At 40.2% G+C, this 21,733-nt stretch overlaps 1 protein-coding gene across 1 annotated transcript in view; it reads right to left on the bottom strand.

Moving 5' to 3' along the window:
- Positions 1-13,018: 13,018 nt before the first annotated feature.
- Scel (sciellin) overlaps positions 13,019-21,733 on the bottom strand; it is a 94,689-nt gene continuing 85,974 nt past the window's right edge. The window contains exons 28-31 of the mRNA XM_085828993.1: positions 20,782-20,856; positions 18,083-18,191; positions 15,489-15,591; positions 13,019-13,957 (exon numbers count right to left, since the gene is read on the bottom strand). Of these exons, the coding sequence (XP_085685119.1) occupies positions 13,941-13,957; positions 15,489-15,591; positions 18,083-18,191; positions 20,782-20,856 (304 nt within the window). The 3' untranslated portion in view covers positions 13,019-13,940. The remainder of the gene's footprint in view (positions 13,958-15,488; positions 15,592-18,082; positions 18,192-20,781; positions 20,857-21,733) is intronic.

Genomic DNA, 21,733 nt, shown 5'->3' with positions numbered 1-21,733 from the left:
TAGGAGTTCTCTGGTGGAATTTTTAGGGTCACTTATATATACTATCATATCATCTGCAAAAAGTGATATTTTGACTTCATCTTTTCCAATTTGTATCCCTTTGATCTCCTTTTGTTGTTGAATTGCTCTGGCTAGGACTTCAAGTACAATGTTGAATAGGTATGGGGAAAGTGGACAGCCTTGTCTAGTCCCTGATTTTAGAGGGATTGCTTCAAGCTTCTCACCATTTACTTTGATGTTGGCTACTAGTTTGTTGTAGATTGCTTTTATCATGTTTAGGTATGGGCCTTGAATTCCTGATCTTTCCAAGACTTTTATCATGAATGGGTGTTGGATCTTGTCAAATGCTTTTTCCGCATCTAACGAGATGACTATGTGGTTTTTGTCTTTGAGTTTGTTTATATACTGGATTACGTTGATGGATTTCCGTATATTGAACCATCCCTGCATCCCTGGGATGAAACCTACTTGGTCAGGATGGATGATTGTTTTGATGTGTTCTTGGATTCGGTTAGCAAGAACTTCATTGAGGATTTTTGCATCAATATTCATAAGGGATATTGGTCTGAAGTTTTCTATCTTTGTTGGGTCTTTTTGTGGTTTAGGTATCAGAGTAATTGTGGCTTCATAGAATGAGTTGGGTAGAGTACCTTCTGTTTCTATTTTGTGGAATAGTTTGTGAAGAACTGGGATTAGATCTTCTTTGAAGGTCTGATAGAACTCTGCACTAAACCCATCTGGTCCTGGGCTTTTTTCAGTTGGGAGACTATTAATGACTGCTTCTATTTCTTTGGGGGATATAGGGCTGTTTAGATCATTAACCTGATCTTGATTCAACTTTGGTACCTGGTATCTGTCTAGGAACTTCTCCATTTCATCCAGGTTCTCCAGTTTTGTTGAGTATAGCCTTTGGTAGAAGGATCTGATGGTGTTTTGGATGTCTTCAGGATCTGTTGTTATGTCTCCTTTTTCATTTCTGATTTTGTTAATTAGGATGCTTTCCCTGTGCCCTCTAGTGAGTCTGGCTAAGGGTTTATCTATCTTGTTGATTTTCTCAAAGAACCAGCTCCTTGATTGGTTGATTCTTTGAATAGTTTTTCTTGTTTCCACTTGGTTGATTTCACCCCTGAGTTTGATTATTTCCTGCAGTCTACTCCTCTTGGGTGAATTTGCTTCCTTTTGTTCTAGTGCTTTTAGGTGTGTTGTCAAGCTGCTAATGTGTGCTCTCTCTAGTTTCCTTTTGGAGGCACTCAGAGCTATGAGTTTTCCTCTTAGAAATGCTTTCATTGCGTCCCATAAGTTTGGGTATGTTGTGGCTTCATTTTCATTGGACTCTAAAAAGTCCTTAATTTCTTTCTTTATTCCTTCCTTGACCAAGGTATCATTGAGAAGAGTGTTGTTCAGTTTCCACGTGAAGGTTGGCTTTCTATTATTTATTTTGTTATTGAAGATCAGCTTTAGTCCATGGTGATCTGATAGGATGCATGGGACAATTTCAATATTTTTGTATCTGTTGAGGCCTGTTTTGTGACCAATTATGTGGTCAATTTTGGAGAAGGTGCCATGAGGTGCTGAGAAGAAGGTATATCCTTTTGTTTTAGGATAGAATGTTCTGTAGATATCTGCCAGATCCATTTGATTCATAATTTCTCTTAGTTTCTCTGTGTCCCTGTTTAGTTTCTGTTTCCATGATCTGTCCATTGGTGAAAGTGGTGTGTTGAAGTCTCCCACTATTATTGTATGAGGTGCAATGTGTGCTTTGAGATTTACTAAAGTTTCTTTAATGAATGTGGCTGCCTTTGTATTTGGAGCATAGATATTCAGGATTGATAGTTCCTCTTGGAGGATTTTACCTTTGATGAGTATGAAGTGTCCCTCCCTGTCTTTTTTAATGACTTTGGGTTGGAAGTCAATCTTATCAGATATTAGAATGGCTACTCCAGCTTGTTTCTTCATACCATTTGCTTGGAAAATTGTTTTCCAGCCTTTCATTCTGAGGTAGTGTCTATCTTTTTCTCTGAGATGAGTTTCCTGTAAGCAGCAAAATGTTGGGTCTTGTTTGTGTAGCCAGTTTGTTAGTCTATGTCTTTTTATCGGGGAGTTGAGTCCATTGATATTAAGAGATATTAAGGAAAAGTAATTGTTGTTTCCTGTTATTTTTGTTGTTAAAGTTGGCATTCTGTTCTTGTGGCTGTCTTCTTTTAGGTTTGTTGAGGGATTACCTTCTTGTTGTTTCGAGGGCGTGGTTCCTGTCCTTGTATTGTTTTTTTTTTCTGTTATTATCCTTTGAAGGGCTGGATTCGTGGAGAGATAATGTGTGAATTTGGTTTTGTCGTGGAATACTTTGGTTTCTCCATCTATGTTAATTGAGAGTTTGGCTGGGTATAGTAGCCTGGGCTGGAATTTGTGTTCTTTTAGTGTCTGTATAACATCCGTCCAGGATCTTCTGGCTTTCATAGTCTCTGGTGAAAAATCTGGTGTAATTCTGATAGGCTTGCCTTTATATGTTACTTGGCCTTTTTCTCTTACTGCTTTTAGTATTCTATCTTTATTTAGAGCATTTGTTGTTCTGATTATTATGGGTCGGGAGGTATTTCTTTTCTGGTCCAGTCTATTTGGAGTTCTGTAGGCTTCTTGTATGTTCATGGGCATCTCTTTCTTTAGATTTGGGAAGTTTTCTTCTATAATTTTGTTGAAGATGTTTGCTGGTCCTTTGAGTTGAAAATCTTCATTCTCATCCACTCCTATTATCTGTAGGTTTGGTCTTCTCATTGTGTCCTGTATTTCTTGGATGTTTTGAGTTAGGATCTTTTTGCATTTTACATTTTCCTTGATTGTTGTGCCTATGTTCTCTATGGAATCTTCTGTACCTGAGATTCTCTCTTCCATCTCTTGTATTCTGTTGCTGATGCTCGTATCTATGGTTCCAGATTTCTTTCCTAGGGTTTCTATCTCCAGTGTTGCCTCATTTTGGGTTTTCTTTATTGTGTCTACTTCCCTTTTTAGGTCTAGTATGGTTTTGTTCATTTCCATCATCTGTTTGGATGTGTTTTCCTGTTTTTCTTTAAGGACTTCTACCTGTTTGATTGTGTTATCCTATTTTTCTTTAAGGACTTGTAACTCTTTAGCCATGTTCTCCTGTAATTCTTTAAGTGAGTTATTAAAGTCCTTCTTGATGTCCTCTACCATCATCATGATATATGCTTTCAGATCCGTGTCTAGCTTTTCCGGTGTGTTGGGGTGCCCTGGACTGGGCGAAGTGGGGGTGCTGGGTTCTGATGATGGTGAGTGGTCTTGTTTTCTGTTAGTAAGATTATTATGTTTACCTTTCGCCATCTGGTAATCTCTGGGGTTAGTTGTTATCGTTGTCACTGTTTAAAGATTGGAGCAGAAGCTGTGTTCCACTCACCAGCAGTCTCAAAATCCTGCGGCGGGGGTCGTGGGTAGCTGGCGGTACCCAGGTGCTGGTCCAGCCGGAAGAGGCCTGTGATCCTACTCAGGCCGGTTTTCTGCTTCCCTAACTAATGCAGTCTCTGGTCCCGCGTGCAATTGGATTGGAGCAGAATCTGTGTTCCACTCACCAGAAGTCTTAAGATCCTGTGGCGGGTGTTGTGGGTAGCTGGCGAGTGTCAGCCGACCCTGCGCCCTAGCTGCCCTGGTGCTTTTCTGACCGGAAGAGGCTTGTGGCCCTACGAAGAGGCTTGTGGCCCTACGTAGGCCGGATTTCTGCCTCCTCAACCAAAGCAGTCTCAGGTCCCGCATGATTGGACTGGAGCAGAAGCTGTGTTCCACTCACCAGCAGTCTCAAAATCCTGTGGCGGGGGTCGTGGGTAGCTGGCGGGTGTCAGGTGACCCTGCGCTCAAGCTACCCCTGTGCTGATCTGGCTGGATGAGGCCTGTGGCCCTACTCAGGCCGGTTTCTGCTTCCCTAACTAATGCAGTCTCAGGTCCTGCGGGCAATTGGATTGGAGCAGAAGCTGTGTTCCACTCTCCAGAAGTCTTAAGATCCTGTGGCGGGTGTTGTGGGTAGCTGGCGAGTGTCAGCCGACCCTGTGCCCTAGCTGCCCTGGTGCTTTTCTGACCGGAAGAGGGTTGTGGCCCTATGTAGGCCGGATTTCTCTCTCCCCAACCAGAGCAGTCTCAGGTCCCGCGTGATTGGACTGGAGCAGAAGCTGTGTTCCACTCACCAGCAGTCCCAAAATCCTGTGGCGGGGGTCGTGGGTAGCTGGCGGGTGTCAGGCAACCCTGCGCTCTAGCTACCCCAGCGCTGATCTGGCCGGATGAGGCCTGTGGCCCTACTCAGGCCGGTTTCTGCTTCCCTAACTAATGCAGTCTCAGGTCCCGCGCGCAATTGGATTGGAGCAGAAGCTGTGTTCCACTCACCAGAAGTCTTAAGATCCTGTGGCTGGTGTTGTGGGTAGCTGGCAAGTGTCAGCCGACCCTGCGCCCTCGTTTTTTATTTTTTAATTGTTTCCAGAGGTAGTTAATTTTTGTTCTGAAAATAATGGTTCTTAGTATTCTATCTTAAACTTCGCCAAGCTTAAGAAAGTTTGGGTTTTTGCCTACAAATCTTTTTGTTGTTGTTGGCTTGTTTTGTTTTATTTGGTTTGGTTTGGTTTTTCAGACAAGGCTTCTCCGTGTAACAGGGCCCTGGGAGTCATGGACTCTCTGTATAGACCAGGCTGGCCTCAAACTCAGAGTTCTACGTGCCTCTGCCTACCGAGTGCTGGGTTTAAAGGCGGTACCACCACGCCTGGCGCTCCAACAGTTCTAGTTTGCCATTTTCACATTTAGGTCTATAAGTCAGGGTCTGAATGTTTGTAAAATGTGTGAAGACAGTTGGCATACTTGTCTCAACGTGGTAGAAATCTATTCCTAAGTACAATGGCACAGGCTGAAATGGTATAAATGTATTATCAAAACACAATACTTCAACACATTTGTCTTATGATCAGAAGTTAGCTTGGGAACAGACACAGCTCAGAGGGCAAAAACAGGGAACAAAATGAGTCATGCTGTTTCAAAATTACATTTTTTTTTGTGGCTGCTAAAACAGAAAGGACCATCATAGCATGCTGTCTGAAGAGGGCCCCACTTATCTATTATCCCGCCTGGTTTTATTGTAAATCAATTGAACGCTTTAGTTTCGGCTTGGTAGCATGGAAATTCAACAAGTGAAGGTCCATTTGGGTTTGTTGTGTTGACCCAAGCTCAGGCCAAAGGAACGGCCAACTGTAAATTATATTTAATATAACCTGAATTTAGTGCGTATTTCAAGAATTCATTAATAGGGAACCATGATCTACGTCTTACCTACTTTTTCAACACCATCTCTTCTTGCTCACTAACTCCAGGTTCCAGGCCATCTTTCTGTTATGGAATTACACCAAAGGTTACACTGGATGTGTTGGCTCAGATACTTTACAATGGGGAATCTTTAATCTGGCTTGTCAGTGAGGGCAAGAAACACCCTGAAAGTAGAGATTTTTCCCATTTCTCCTTGGGGAAAAAATTAATAAACCGTAATTGTCAAAAGAGGTATACCAAATTCTAGATGTTTCTTTTACAAGATTTGATTTGATTTCACATTGCAACCAGAGAGAAGGACAAGTGTTGTTGATAAAATTCCAAGGCGTCTTTCCTTGATTAGAAATAATGCTGCTTTTCTGTTTAATGTCTCAGCCATCCAGTGCCTCACTTGAGTTGAGGCAGCACCTCCTGTTCTTTGTTTCCATTCCAGGTGGGATCCATACTAGCCAATCACCTGGTGGCCACTCCCACTTGCTGTGGGCTCCTCTGTTCAGATCACAGTTGTCAATCACTTGTCAGTCCCTCCCACTTGCTTTGTGGGTTCCTCTGCCTAGCGATAAACTTCATCCTTAGTTTCGTGTGCTTAGCAGAAAACAGAAAGCTGGTCTGAGTCATATCTGATTTTGTTTTATATAGGGACTAACGGAAACTTCAGACTCTTTGGGCTTTGCTGTCTCTTAGTGTTTGAATCTCATGGTATTGAAAAGAAGCAAAGTTAGACTGACTTAGAACGTGATCTATTTATTGTCAAATCCAAGATAGGGCGTCATCCAAGCTTTTTCTATGTGGGTTAATGCCAGTAAGGTTTTATTTGAAGTTGTCCCTCCACCTCTTGACATATTATGTCCAAAACCAGCCCATTCACACAGGCAGCATGCTCCATTTTCTGTATGGGTTTCTCTCTCTCTCTCTCTCTCTCTCTCTCTCTCTCTGTGTGTGTGTGTGTGTGTGCGTGTGCGTGTGCGTGTGCGTGTGCGTGTGCGTGTGTGTGTGTGTGTGTTTCAAATTGCTCCTCCACTTCCTTTCCCCTGTAGAACGAAAGTTCCCTTCAGTGAGATCAGGGACGGTGGTGGTGGCGGCTGTTTTGTTCAGTATGGAGGCCATTGCGTAGCTATTTCCTCCAAACAGAACTGAGATAGCTGGGGAAGCTCTGAAAGTTAAGAGTCACCAGAGGCCTCTCCAAGATTCTACAAACAATAAACAATGGCGGGGAAGAGACTCTCCAGTCAGCCCAGCGCCCACAAAACCTGCAGGGAAAACCAGGGAATCTTTCACACGAGCTGAGCTTCTCAGTAACACACCCACCATTGCTCATACACCTAAAAGTATCCAAAATTCCTGTTGGTTCACCAAGCTTGAGTGTGTGGGACTAGCTGTCCATGGGAGGAACAAAGGGATTCTAAAGATAGACACCTGTGTCCCTCCATTTGCCTTTCAGACTATTGAAACAATGGCAGTTTTAGCTCCTTTCCTCATTAGGACAGACTGGGGGAGGAGGTTACTAGGTATCTCTGTACATTTCTCTTTGCAGCAGAGCCTCATTGTTTAAGTAACTTCAGGTTGCCATTCCTCTCTCTTCAATTAGCCAGGTGAGAACCTGTCGGGGATCCTAACTTGCTAAGGTTATCACATCCCAAGATTTGACTCTAGGAGTTAGTGCCAGGGAGAATAAATGTGTGTTCATGTCTCCTCAAGAAAAGTCACACGATGCAGACGGTCAAGGAAAGGGTCAGGGTTGCTTAGTAACTGAATGGACGAAGGATGATAGATTATAACCCATGGATTCTTCTTTACACAGTGAAACCCCATTCCATACCTTGTCTACTTTACTACTTCAGAGCCATTTCCAGAAGCCACACTTACCAGATGACAGATCAAAGAGCCAACGAATCTTGCCTACTCTGTTGTTTCCCCTTTAAGAAAGGGTCTCACTTTTCCAGATGAATTTGCAAATGGGGATTGCATTGAATCTGTAGATTGCTTTTGGTAGGATAGCCATTTTTACTATATTAACCCCGCCAATCCATGAGCATGGGGGATCTTTCCATCTTCTGAGATCTTCTTCAATTTCTTTCTTCAGAGACTTGAAGTTCTTATCATACAGATCTTTCACTTCCTTAGTTAGAGTCAAGGCAAGGTATTTTATATTATTTGTGACTATCGTGAAGGGTGTTGTTTCCCTAATTTCTTTCTCAGCCTGTTTATCTTTTGTGTAGAGAAAGGCCATTGATTTATTTTAGCTAATTTTATATCCAGCTACTGCACTGAAGCTGTTTATCAGGTTTAGGAGTTCTCTGGTGGAATTTTTAGGGTCACTTATATATACTATCATATCATCTGCAAATAGTGATATTTTGACTTCTTCCTTTCCAATTTGTCCTTTCCCTTTGATGTCCTTTTGTGGTCGAATTGCTCTGGCTAGGACTTCAAGTACTATATTGAATAGGTAGGGAGAAAGTGGGCAGCCTTGTCTAGTCCCTGATTTTAGTGGGATTGCTTCGAGTTTATCTCCATTTAGTTTGATGTTGGCTACTGGTTTGCTGTAGACTGCTTTTATCATGTTTAGGTATGGGCCTTGAATTCCCGATCTTTCCAAACACTTTTATCATGAAGGGGTGTTGGATTTTGTCAAATGCTTTCTCAGCATCTAACGAGATGATCATGTGGTTTTTGTCTTTGAGTTTGTTTATATAGTGGATTACATTGATGGATTTCTGTATATTAAACCATCCCTGCATCTCTGGGATAAAGCCTACTTGGTCATGATGGATGACCGTTTTTGATGTGTTCTTGGATTCCGTTTGCTAGGATTTTATTGAGTATTTTTGCATCGATATTCATAAGGGAAATTGGTCTGAAGTTCTCTTTCTTTGTTGGATCTTTGTGTGGTTTAGGTATCAGAGTAATTGTGGCTTCATAGAATGAGTTGGGTAGAGTACCTTCTGCTTCTATTTTGTGGAATAGTTTGAGAAGAGTTGGAATTAGATCTTCTTTGAAGGTCTGACAGAACTCTGCACTAAACCCATCTGGTCCTGGGCTTTTTTTGGTTGGGAGGCTATTGATGACTGCTTCTATTTCTTTAGGGGAAATGGGACTGTTTAGATCGTTAATCTGATCCTGATTTAACTTTGGTACCTGGTATCTGTCTAAAAAACCTAGGGTAGCAAAAAACTCTTCTCAACAATAAAAGAACCTCTGGTGGAATCACCATGCCTGACATTAAGCTGTACTACAGAGCAATTGTGATAAAAACTCCATGGTACTGGTACAATGACAGACAGGTAGATCAATGGAATAGAATTGAAGACCCAGAAATGAAGCCACACACCTATGGTCACTTGATCTTTGACAAGGGAGCTAAAACCATCCAGTGGAAAAAAGACAGCATTTTCAACAAATGGTACTGGCACAACTGGTAGTTATCATGTAGAAGAATTCGAACTGATCCATTCTTATCTCCTTGTACAAAGCTCAAGTCTAAGTAGATCAAAGACCTCCACATAAGACCAGAGACACTGAAATTAATAGAGGAAAAAGTGGGAAAAAGCCTCGAAGATATGGGCACAGGGGAAAAATTCCTAAACAGAACAGCAATAGCTTGTGCTGTAAGATCAAGAATTGACAAATGGGGCCTCATAAAATTGCAAAGCTTCTGTAAGGTAAAAGATACTGTCAATAAGACAAAAAAGCCACCAACAGATTGGGAAAGGATCTTTACCAATGCTAAATCTGATAGGGGACTAATATCCAATATATACAAAGAGTTCAAGAAGCTGGACTACAGAAATTCAAATAATCCCATTAAAAATGGGGTTCAGAGCTAAGCAAATAATTCTCAACTGAGGAATACCAAATGGCTGAGAAGCATCTGAAAAAATGTTCAACATCCTTAATCATCAGGGAAATGCAAATCAAAACAACCTTTAGATTCCACCTCACACCAGTCAGAATGGCTAAGATCAAAAATTCAAGTGACAGCAGATGCTGGTGAGGATGTGGAGAAAGAGGAACACTCCTCCACTGCTGATGGGATTGCAAGCTTGTACAACCACTCTGGAAGTCAGTCTGGAGGTTCCTCAGAAAATTGGACATAATACTACTGGATGATCCAGCAATACCTCTCCTGGGCATATACCCAGAAGAATTTCCAACTGGTAATAAGGACACATGCTCCACTATGTTCATAGCAGCCTTATTTATAATAGCCAGAAGCTGGAAAGAACCCAGATGTACCACAACAGAAGAATGGATACAGAAAATGTGGTACATTTACACAATGGAGTACTACTCAGCTATTTAAAACAATGGATTTATGAAATTCTTGAACAAATGGATATATCTGGGGGATATCATCCTTAGTGAGGTAACCCAATCACAAAAGAAGTCACTAGATATGCACTCACTGATAAGTGGATATTAGCCCAAAAACATAGAACACCCAAGACACAATTTGCAAAACACAAAGAAAATCAAGAAGAGGGAAGACCAATGGGTGGATACTTTATTCCTCTTATAATAGGGAACAAAATACCCATAAAAGGAGTTACAGAGACAAAGTTTGGAGCTAAGACAAAAGGATGGACCATCCAGAGAATACCCCACCTGGAGATTCATCCCATAATTAGCCACCAAACCCAGACACTATTGCATATGCCACAAAGATTTTGCTGAAGGGACCCTGTTATAGCTGTCTCGTGAGGCTATGTCAGTGCCTGGCAAATACAGAAGTGGATGCTCACAGTCATCTATAAAATGGAACACAGGGCCCCCAATGGAGAATCTAGAGAAAGCACCCAAGGAGTTGAAGGGGTCTGCAACCCTATAGGTGGAACAACAATATGAACTACCCAGTACCCCCAGAGCTCGCATCTTTAGCTGCATATGTAGCAGAAGATGGCCTAGTCGGCCATCACTGGGAAGAGAGGCCCCTTGGTATTGCAAACTTTATATGCCCTAATACAGGGGAATGTCAAGGCCAAGAAGCAGAAGTGAGTGGGTAGGGGAGCAGGGTGGAGGGAGGGTATAGGGAACTTTCGGGATAGCATTTGAAATGTATATAAAGAAAATATCTAATAAAAAAAATATATATATATAAAGAAAGGGTGTGGGAAGCCACATGTGCCGTTGCAGAGTGGCACAGGCTTCTGCTGGCCACCACGCATACATAGGCAGGAAAGTTTTTTGCCAAGATGAGGTTTTGAGAATTAACCAAAATTGACCAATCAGATGAGAGAGAAATTGACCAATCAGATGAGAGAGAAATTGACCAATCAGAAGAGAGAGAAGTTAACCAATCAGATGAGAGAGAAAGTAACCAATCAGATGTAGGAATGCAAATGAGGTGGTAAGCATCAACCAAGCACAACCAATCCGGGTATGAGACACACCTCTCCTAGGCCTATATAAAGCAGCACCAGAGCTGGGCTCAGGGTCTATTCGCCTCTACAATCAAGCTCTCCCAATAAACGTGTGCAGAAGGATCCTGTTGCAGCATCATTCTTGCTGGTCGAGTCGGAAGCGCGCGCGCAAGAAAAGGGTGTCACTATGTTCCCCCAGGCTGGCTTTGAACTTAACAGCTTCCTGCCAGACCACACAAATGCTGGCATTGACACAACTCTAGCTGCCACACAACTTTTGCACTATAAATAACTCAAATAAAATTCTAAGTACAAATAAAACATTCAGTTGACCATGGGTGTGCCAAAAAAAAAAAAAAAAGGTGATCAGGAGAAGCAAACTGATAATCTTTGCAATGCTTGAGCTCCTAGTCCATTAGAGAGCCAATATTCTCAATCTGCATGTCAGGCAAGAAGGGATCAAGACTGAGAGAAAGTAGCCTACTGAATTTAAGGATATTTATGGGTACCTCTTAGGAAACTGACTGACTCTTATGAAATAGGTTAAAAATCTAGAAATGTACAAATATTTAGATTGTACCAAAATAATGCCATCGACAACTAAAAGTCAGTCTCACGCTTGTCGTGATGTAGACTATTCACTTGTTTTGATGGAGCTCTGAGTCTAGCTGAACTGGACGTTGTTCCAAATGCTCACGGCTTTCCAGCATGGCCAACAACGTTCCAGTAAGCAGATCAGTGAGTCCCCAGCAATGGGAGCTGGGCCACCTTGTACCCCAAATCCAATGAGCAACCTCAGTCAAAGAGCAAAAGGTAGAGCCCTCTTGAATCAATTCCTCTTTCTTAACTTTCCTTTAAAAGTTCAAGATCTGTTAACAAATTCTGCATCTGAAGTAATGGTGCTTTTCTTTTACTGTGCTTCGCTGTTGTGGGTTTGAGGGCGATTTTGAGGGCGTGGCTTTGTCAGTTAGGAGCTTAATGGCAGAATGAGTGATGGTGGTGTTCACCACATAGGAATGAGAATCCACTTCATATGAAATCGAGGCATGATGCTTTATGCCTGTAAGGGCTGGGGGGGGGGTGGAAGCAGAAATGGGAACCACCCCAAAGGCGGCTGGATAGCAAGAAGAATCAGTGAGCTCCCAGTTTAGTGAAAGATCATGATTCAAAGAGGAGGAAAGTCCCCTGAGCAAGACATCCAAAGTCAACCATTTCTAACTCCACACATGTGTAGCTGCATATAGCTGGACACACATCACACATGCACACACAAAGAAAGTTGCCTTCATAGAACTATCATATCTCTTAATTTTAAAATTTTACATCAGAATTCAGGACCTGGTGCTGGTGATTTGGTAATCTTGTTCAGGAGCAGTATGCCAGTCATATCACGATTAATTGAGGTAGAAATAGCGAAATCTTCCAAATTGTTAAGGGGGGGGGGGAAAGTCTGTCATTTAGATAGTGAGGAAGCCCTCAGACATAATGGAGTGGTCTCAGTGAATCAGAAACCTTTGTCTCTCTGACAATGTGTACATTTTGTTTCTCCAACAGCTTTTGGCTTGGTTTAATACATTATTGTGCAAGAAAGTGTCCATAAAACTGCTACGGAAAAGCGAGAAATGTGTTCTCTTCAGATTTTTACATTTCTAAATGATACTCAGATGATTTTTAATTACTACCAAGGCATTGAAATGTTAATGTATTTTATAAGACAGACGAGGGCGATTTAAGCCTTGCTTTCTGCAGTCAATTTCAACTCTAAGAAAATGATTTCTTTTGATCCACTCTGATAGCATGTAATAAAAGAACAATAAAACATATGGCTCAATTACCGCTGCTTCTCATCAAGTGTGAATTAATGAATATCAAATTATTATTAATTGTTTTTTCTGGCTCCCTCCCCACAGGACAATTATACACTGCTGAATTTTGATAAGCACTTTGTGTTTAACACTTTGTGAACCGGTGTCTAAGAGGAACAGAGGCATAAAATTATTACACAGGAGAATAATTATTTAAATTTATCACTTTGCTAATCATGCCGTCATATTGAATTTCCCCAGGAATTCTACACCCCAGCTCAGCCCAGTCACTCTTCCTTTAAGAAATAGTTGCCATGTGCCTATAACATACTTTATATGTTCAATTTTTTGATGTTAGCAATAATAATGATTTCTTGTATGAGTATTTAATTTCCAACTTCTTAACAAAAGAATTCTTTCAAAATGAAATTTATATTTTAAGCAGTTAAAAAATAAATTAACTCTCATAACACAGAATATAACTTGTGCTCAGTAATGTTAATGAATGATATGGGAACATTAGAGAAATTGACAGTTCATTTTATTGTTGTGAGCCTTCTGTAAACATAAACTGTTTATAACATGAACTTACATAACGTGTTTGCAATACATAGCTATTACTTCTCAGGTTATTTGATCACCCAGATTTTGAAATACATGCAAAGAAAGTTTAACAAATTACACGTTATCTGATTTTTACCTATCACCCATAGAGCTACTGATTCCAGTTTTAAGAATAGTCCTCAAAAGCTATGCCTGTGATAAACTGAAGGGTGACACTTAGGTGAAATTATTTATATTTCCCAACATAGCTAACAAATATACCAACATGTTTCTAAACAGGAAACTCAAATCTCTTTTTGATTCAGAGGATAGGAAAAGCAAGGAGGGACTTAGAAATCATTTTGTCTAATATCAGTGGTATCATAGATAATGTCACCGAAAGTCTGGAAAGTTTAAGTGATTTTCTAAGGTCCAAACAACTTGGAACATTGATATCTTGAACCAAAAATTTAGAAGAAAATTTCTATGTGCATTTTCTTTTGTAAAAAAAAGAAGTATATCTTGCTTCCAGCAGCCTATTTGTCAGGGTGTCAATAATGCTCTAATGCAAATTATTAGGGGGATGTAGGTAGGAAGATAAACTCAGTTAAAATGGAAACCAAGATGGACAGTCAAATACGGAGCAGAGATGGCCTGCTCAGGGTTGAGAATGTTCACTGCCGTTGACTTTGGTAACTAGAACTATGTAGATTTTTTTTAATCACTAAACTTTGCCAGACACCAGATGATTCTTTTCACATATGTGACCTTCTTCAACGTAATTAGATTATTTGTGCAACAATAAAACTGTTATTTTGATACAAGAGATGATGTCCAATGCAGATATTTTCTAGATTACATATTCTCAAAATGTAGCTTTAAATTCCTCAATGAAGTTGTTCATCTTCATTTCCACGTGTCGGCGTTATTGAATCCATTTTGCTGAAAATTCAAAAACAAAGTTAGTCACATAAATCAATACAAAAATAAATCCATAATCAAAATTAGAAAAACACAATCATTCTCCCTGGGGGGTAGTAAGGGTAAGCATCTCATCGTGCCTTCTCATCCTGAATTCTTCACTCTGGCTGCGGTCAAACACAAAGTGCCACACATTGGCTGTGCAAGTCAGAGTCACAGCTTATGAATATGATTTTTAAAAGGTATTACTATCCAGTGTACAAAGACAGAGGGAAGGACACACAGACTTGTGAGTCTTTGCGAAGCATGCCCCATACATCCTGTCAGGGATTCTCAGGAGTGAAAGTTTGGAAGTACCCCATGCACACACAGAATGGGGAAGAATATCGGATTGGTTAGAATTGCAAAATCAACATGGAAAGTGGATGTGAGAAACAATCTGGGGAAAGCAGAGAAGAAGGCAGAGTACAAATATAATTAAGCTTATTCTTGTAATTGACTCTGAAGCCTGATGGAATGCGGGTCTCTGGATATTTTTCCAGATGTAGCCTCCCAGTCGCTCATTAAGCTCATGAGTTTGTCATTAACTTCTGTGCTTTTGATCCTATGGAGGAATCCCAAATTATTTCATTCGCTATACCAACATCGTCAGGAATAAAGGCCCTCTAACATGAAGACTCAGGACTGTCCCTTCAATAGTGATTTGTTTTTCTTGTTCTCCTTACTGTCGAAGTTAAAAATAAATTGAATGTACTCTCTTGTAACAATCAATTAAATTTTATAGGATTTTGTTTTCCAGACATATTCTGCATGTGTTTTACATCAGCACTTAAATTTCTCATGCTTAGTTAAAAATGCATACCCATAGCATCTTGCTTTCTCCTTACTGATGCTAATTAAGAGCCTAAGTTATAGTAACATTTGGTCTTGTATTTTTTTTTTTTTTTGGTTTTTCAAGACAGGGTTTCTCTGTGTAGCCCTGGCTGTCCTGGAACTCACTCTGTAGACCAGGCTGGCCTCGAACTCAGAAATTCGCCTGCCTCTGCCTCCCGAGTGCTGGGATTAAAGGTATGCGCTACCACTACCCGGCGTAATGTTTTTTTTAAAAATGCTATATTTAACATAAAAATTAACCATTTCAGGTAAAAGTACCATTAAAAGGCATGGATTGTAATTATGACTCTATTTAATTTTATTTTCAAGTGAAAATACAAAAGGGTATCCACAGAAATGATTCAACTTAAGTAATCACTTAATCAGAAAAGTAGTTCTGTTTCACAAACTGAAAAAATATATTCATATATTTATTTTATATAAAATAAAAGTGGTCCTTTTATTTACACCACTTTCTGACTGATACAAAAAAAGTATAAATATTGATGAATTTATATCATTAAACAGAATACTTCCACAGTTTAACTATCTGCTGCTTACTTTTTCATTAGCTATAATTAATAAAGTATTGAATTCTATAGAAATACTTCATATTTAGCAATACTACATACTTGCCAGTGTTAGTAAGAATGCGTGATGCGCAGAGCACGACACTTACCCATCACTTTAGAGTAGCAGGGCTCACAGTGTATCGTCTGCCTATAGATCCAAATACTGTCTCCTGCCTGTAAATTTTCCAGAGGCCGTTTGCATATTTCACACTAAGGAAAACAACACAAGTTTTATATTAAAGACTTGGTATGTATCCTCAAGGGAGTAGGGACAGAAAACCTTTCAGTTCTGAGACCCCCTCCGTAGAACTTTCCACAGTCCTTCTATCTGCAGGTCTAGTCCAGGGAGTCTTCACTAGAGAAGTTTTCTACACAAAGGAGCCAAAAGAATGGTTCACAAATTAGCTGTGCCAAGGACAAGATAACCATCCAATGTCTCAAGCAATAAAATGGACTTGTATTTATCCTTTGTTTCCACAAGGGAGAGCTGTGTGACTCAGGCACAACTGCCTAACCAAACAAACTGCTGATCACACAGGGATGTGGGAGGGGAGTGAGGAGTTGTACCAGTTACAGAGCAGGGGAAGGTTGGCCTCCATTTTTCTTAGACATGGCTGCTGATTGGCCAGATTTAAAAATACTGGTTGGTTTTCAAGATGAATCACTAAAGCAAATTGTCTTTGATCCTTATATTAAACATTTAAACTAGTTTAAGTGGTTCTCTGTTACACTGGCTGTAGAGCAATTTGTCTTTTTCTCTGAGCATGAGACATATTTTTGAGTATCTCTAATATGTCAAATGGAAATGAATCACATAAAATGCAATGAATGGAAGTTATTCCTATTTACCAAAAGCAATAACCAGAAAAATTTCTATTTTAGAAAATTTTATGCATACCAATTTAAAAATCTAAAGGTATATACTTTTATTTAATGGAGCATATTTTGCAACTAGAAATACTTTCATCTTATGACCAAACAATTCAATTGCTTCATTTTCTTTTTTTTCCATTATTTTATTAGGTATTTTCTTCATTTACATTTCCAATGCTATCCCAAAAGTTCCCCATGCCCTCCCCCGCCACTCCCCTACCCTCCCACTCCCACTTCTTGGCCCTGGCGTTCCCCTGTACTTAGGCATATAAAGTTTGCAAGACCAATGGGCCTCTCTTTCCACTGATGGCCGACTAGACCATCTTCTGCTACATATGCAGCTAGAGACACCAGCTCAGAGGTACTGGTTCATATTGTTGTTCCACCTATAGGGTTGCAGACCCCTTTAGCTCCTTGGGTACTTTCTCTAGCTCCTCCATTGGGGACCCTGTGTTCCATCCAATAGCTGACTGTGAGCATCCACTTCTATGTTTGCTAGGCCCCAGCATAGTCTCACAAGAGACACCTATATCAGGGTCCTTTCAGCAAAATCTTGCTAGTGTATGCAATGGTGTCAGCGTTTGGAGGCTGATTATGGGATGGATCCCCGGATATGGCAGTCTCTAGATGGTCCATCCATCTTATACTTTTATAATCCTATATTGTGCTATGGTTTCATTTGCCTATGTATGTATGTATGTATGTATGTATGTATGTACTGGAATCACATGTGCCATGAGACTCAAGAGACAGTCAGTAAACAACTTTGATCTTTCCTTCCAGAATGTGGTCTCTAATGATGAGGACTTAGATCCTCAGATTGGCTTCAGGTGAGACACATGCTGAGCCATCCTGCCAGCCTGGATATGTGATTTTATATTAAGATAATGCACCATGGTTTTGATTGCTAGGTAACTGGTGGATAAACTACCAATGGACACAGTCGTTTATCTATTTGGCTAAAATAAATAATTTGCATCTAAAGGACTTAGGCTTTTCACATTGGATGCACATGAGATAAATCTAAGGAGCCTCTAAAACAACTAGTATCCGAAAATAATCTCTGAAATCTTAAATTTCCTGTCTGAGTATTCTAAGGTATTTTTCTCTTAATCAGTCTTTATAATTTTATACTTGCAACCAGTGTTGAAAACCAAATCCCAGTCAATGATCTATTTTCTAGCTAAGGAAACCAAGGCTTGCTCATCTGATTGCCCAAATCCACCAGCCACCATACTGAAGGGCAGAAGCTGAACTGAGATCTTCAGACACCCAGTACAGAGCTCACACAGTCACACTGAGTCATGTGTGGACAGACACAACACACAACCCCAGGCGAGAAGGAGCTGAACAAACCGAAACTTGGAAGTGTTTGCCATTGAACATGTCTGCCACTTGCTCAGCCACAGTGGACCATGGGCTCCACAGCAGACTGCTCAGATTGCTGTGAAGTCTTGAGCTCATGACAAGAGCTAGCTTTATGTTCAACAGTCTACTGTCTATGTATGATTCCATTACATACATGATGCAATACACAGTTTATTAAAATGTTACAGAAAATTAAGAATGATAAATGTTTATCTTTTCCACAGACCGAAGTCTCCTAAGAGATGGGTGAGTGACAGATTCTAAGCCTAAAACCAAGGGAGTAATTATAGACCTTTGAGGGTGACGATGCAGAGCACCTAGGGACACGAGTAGCGTGGTATTGATGTGGATCACAGAGCGTTTAAAGCTTTGACTTCACACTAAGCACTTCAGTAGGTGCATTTCCCTTGGCGTTGTGCCACATTCCTCACACTCCAACATGAAGTGAGCAGGCACTTACCTTAAAGCAGGTGGAATGGCAACAGATCTGTAATTCATCTAAAATCATCTTGGTTTCCACCCCCAAGGGCTTGCGGCAGTAAGTGCACATGTCTCTTTCAATGACAGACCTGTAGTGACGATAGAATTAAAAACCATTTAAAATTTGCCGTCACGTAGGGACAGGTGTGTGCCCTCTAAAGTCACACGAGACTGTGTTGATACTGACGGGGCTTTAGGATGTAAGAACATCAAGGAAACAACACACGGGAAAAGCCTCACATGATTCATTTACCAGCCATCAAGAACGAGGGCAGAAAAAGATGCTCAATTTCCCAGTTAAACTAAACCAGAAGCATTCCTTGAAGCTAGAAGAACATTTTAACGAGTTTACATAGATCTCTCTATATACTGCATAGGAAAACTGGACAGCAGATTAATGCAAATTTTCATTTATGAAAAACATTCAATAGGCCCCAAATAGAACCCAATTTGGGGATGTGTTTATAAACTCACAAATGATGTATCAGTACAGTCAGAGTCCTACTACCAGCGTCTGTGGTACCTTGGCAGGAAGTAGGCTATGGGGATGTGAATCTCTAAGGGTATACTGATCACGACAAAATTAATTTATCCTCTAAAGGAAGGAAGGAGACTGCTACAAATTGATGAGGGAAAAAAGTGGTTTTTCTTACTTATTTTAGAAACTTAATCTTCAACAACAAATGAACTATAGATATGATCAACAGTCAAAAATCTGAAATCATGGCAGACTTTAAATAAAGACTCTTTTCCTCTTGAAAGGTCTTAGAATTGTAAACAGCTCCCAGTAGATTTTTCTGGTTTTGTGGCATTATTAGCAAGCAGGGCCAAAATACCCAGAATAGCATACATGGAAGGGTAATGAAATGAAAATACGTAATACTTATGCAGTGCATGCATACATTAATGCTGTTATGATCTGCATCCCTGTATTCTCTTACCATGCTACTGAAAGAACTATTTGAATGACTCTGACTATACATGTAAATAATACACATATTGAACAATACTCCTACAGCATATGATGGGTTCTTGTGTTTTACTATAAAAAACTCAGTTCATCATGAGAGGACAGGATTTTTATTTGCATGCCACTTTATAGAAAAAAAAGCAGGGACATAGAACAGCAAGTGAGTTGCCGCTCCCATGCATCTGGCGAGTAGATCTGAACAGGGTGATGCAGAGGTGCGATCCCTGAGCTGACATGTACTAGGCTTGCCCAGGCACTGCTCTTCTGTTACCCACTGAGAGTGCAAGCAGAGAAAAGGGAGTTGGGAGGAAGAGAAAGTAGAGAAGAAAGGTGTTAAGAGTAGATAAAGCTTGTCTGCTTTGATGCTTTCAGCCATTCTAATTACATCATCCTAACCACTACACACACACATATAAAGATTTACATATATGTGAATTACACATATAAATTACATAGATTCATATATATGTGCAAATTGCATAGTGGTTGCTTATATATATATATACTTATAAATATTTGCAACTTTTAATTTATTCTACAGCTACTTACACATACACGACTGGCAATTATTTCCCTTTACATTTCCCAAATGTTTGCATATGTATGTGCATATGCATATGTGTATGTGTGTATATGTATTATACACACACACACATATATATATATATACATATATATATATATGTAACAAAACCCCTCATTTAAGAGCTAAAGCACAGAGAATAGCAATTCTATATCATTATTTTATTCTGCAAGCACTGATAAAAGGTCAGAAATACGAAGAAGGAAGAAATGGCCTCTTCCTATGAGATGGTCTTTGCACTGGAGAAGCCATGGCCATGGAATGCCATCAGAGAAAGGACGGCTCTAAGTATTTCTCTTAGCAAGCGGGATGTGAGCTCATAATTTCAAGTATCACTCACTGTGTGCCTGTTAGGTCCTAAGCACTGCATTAGGTGCTGAAGCTACACCTAAAGATGAGGTACATCCTGACACCAGACAGTCATCATGTTTCCAGCCCCTGCTAGCAACACCCTAACAGTGGAAGAACATGTCCTTGTGTAAAAGCTGTTTCTAGAAGTTGGGTTGAAATGCTAATGGTGTTGGCTTACTTCCCTGGAGGTCTGCAAGCCCTCCTTCCTGAGGATTACCTGGGGACCCCTTGAATCTGAAACAATGAGAGGAGAGTCACAGGAAGAAAAGGCCTGGGATGGAGCAGTTCTCCACATTAGATGTATCCTCATCCGAATCCTTCTAGAAACTGAGTCCAGAAGGTGTTGGGACAGGAAATCCATGCACTTGCCCTTTGGAAAACCACAAGAGGGAAGCGGTCGGGGCAGACTAGTGAAGCAACAAGGCATGGGTGTTTATAGTGCTGCAGGCTAGGGACTCCAGGGAATCACCAGCAGAAAGAGGGCTGGCCAGGGAAGCAGTTTGGAAGGCACAAAAAGGTCTTCTATAATAACATACATAAAAACCAGATCGCAGCTAGGAAGCAGGTTTCCGAATGCAGAACTGTACGGCGGTCTCTTTGTGCTTATTCCTAACAGTTTCCTGCCTGTCTACCAATCAAAACCATCACCAAAAAAAGGAAAAAGAGAAATATACATATATATTTAATCACATTAAAGTATGTGCATATGTTTGTGTGTATATAATGTGTATATATATCCACTTTATGTCTAAAATGGAACCATAAGTATACTTACCTATCTGAAGTTGAATAAACAGTTTGTATATATTTTCCTGAGATATTTTCTTGATAACCATCCTTTGGCGATTTACTAAAAATGGACATATAGGAACATGTGAGAATCAGAAATTTTTTCTCTAGTATTGGTATAATTGCCTCTACCCAGGTAAGAAACCACACATTCCCTAACACAGTATTATTATATTGTTTTTAATATTGCAAACACGGATGCTATCCTTACACCTTTAATTTTTTAATCTATAGAAGTAATGACACAAAAAGCCCCAGCAAGTCAACATGTCACCAATGGGAACAGAACAGGATGAGACAGAGTAAAAGCAATAAAGACAGTATCATTTTTCATATGATCTGTACTGTGCTCGCTTATCTGCTAAAATATAGTTTGCTAGTCCTGAGGCACAGGCCTGCAGTCCCACCTGCTTTGGAGGATGAGCCAGGAAAATCACAAGTTCAAGGTCTGCCTAGACTACAGAGTGTGCTCAAAGCCAGCCTGGACAAATAGCAAGATCCTGTCTCAATGAAAATTTATAGGAGGATTGGAGAGACAGTTTGGTGGTAAAGATTTTGCTTGGTAGATATAAAGCCCTAAGTTCAATTTTCAGGACTACAGAAATTAACCAATTAAGGAATTTAAGTAAGTAACATAGTATAACATAAATAAAATACCAGTGCACCGGCACGCACGCATGTGCAGACACACTTGAGTGTTTTGCCAAGGCTGTCAGGTTAGTAAATGACAAACAATAACTCAATCCTGAACTTAACTCCAGAGACTTCACACTATAACCTTCCTGCCTGTGTAGATTTCCAGAAAGCTGGAGATATTTGAAGACCATCTCTGTCACGTTAGGTATTGGTCTGACATGATACAATATTATCTTTCATAGTTACAGTTCTCAAACATACATTTGCATCAAAAATATGTTGACTGTGTTAAAATAGAGATA

The sequence above is a fragment of the Mus caroli genome, unplaced genomic scaffold, assembly GCF_978045245.1.
Source record: "Mus caroli unplaced genomic scaffold, Mus_caroli_1 scaffold_12, whole genome shotgun sequence".
In the NCBI taxonomy this organism is placed as follows: Eukaryota; Metazoa; Chordata; class Mammalia; order Rodentia; family Muridae; genus Mus; species Mus caroli.
The sequence above is the reverse complement of the archived record's forward strand: the minus strand, read 5'-3'. Positions and strand labels throughout refer to the sequence as shown.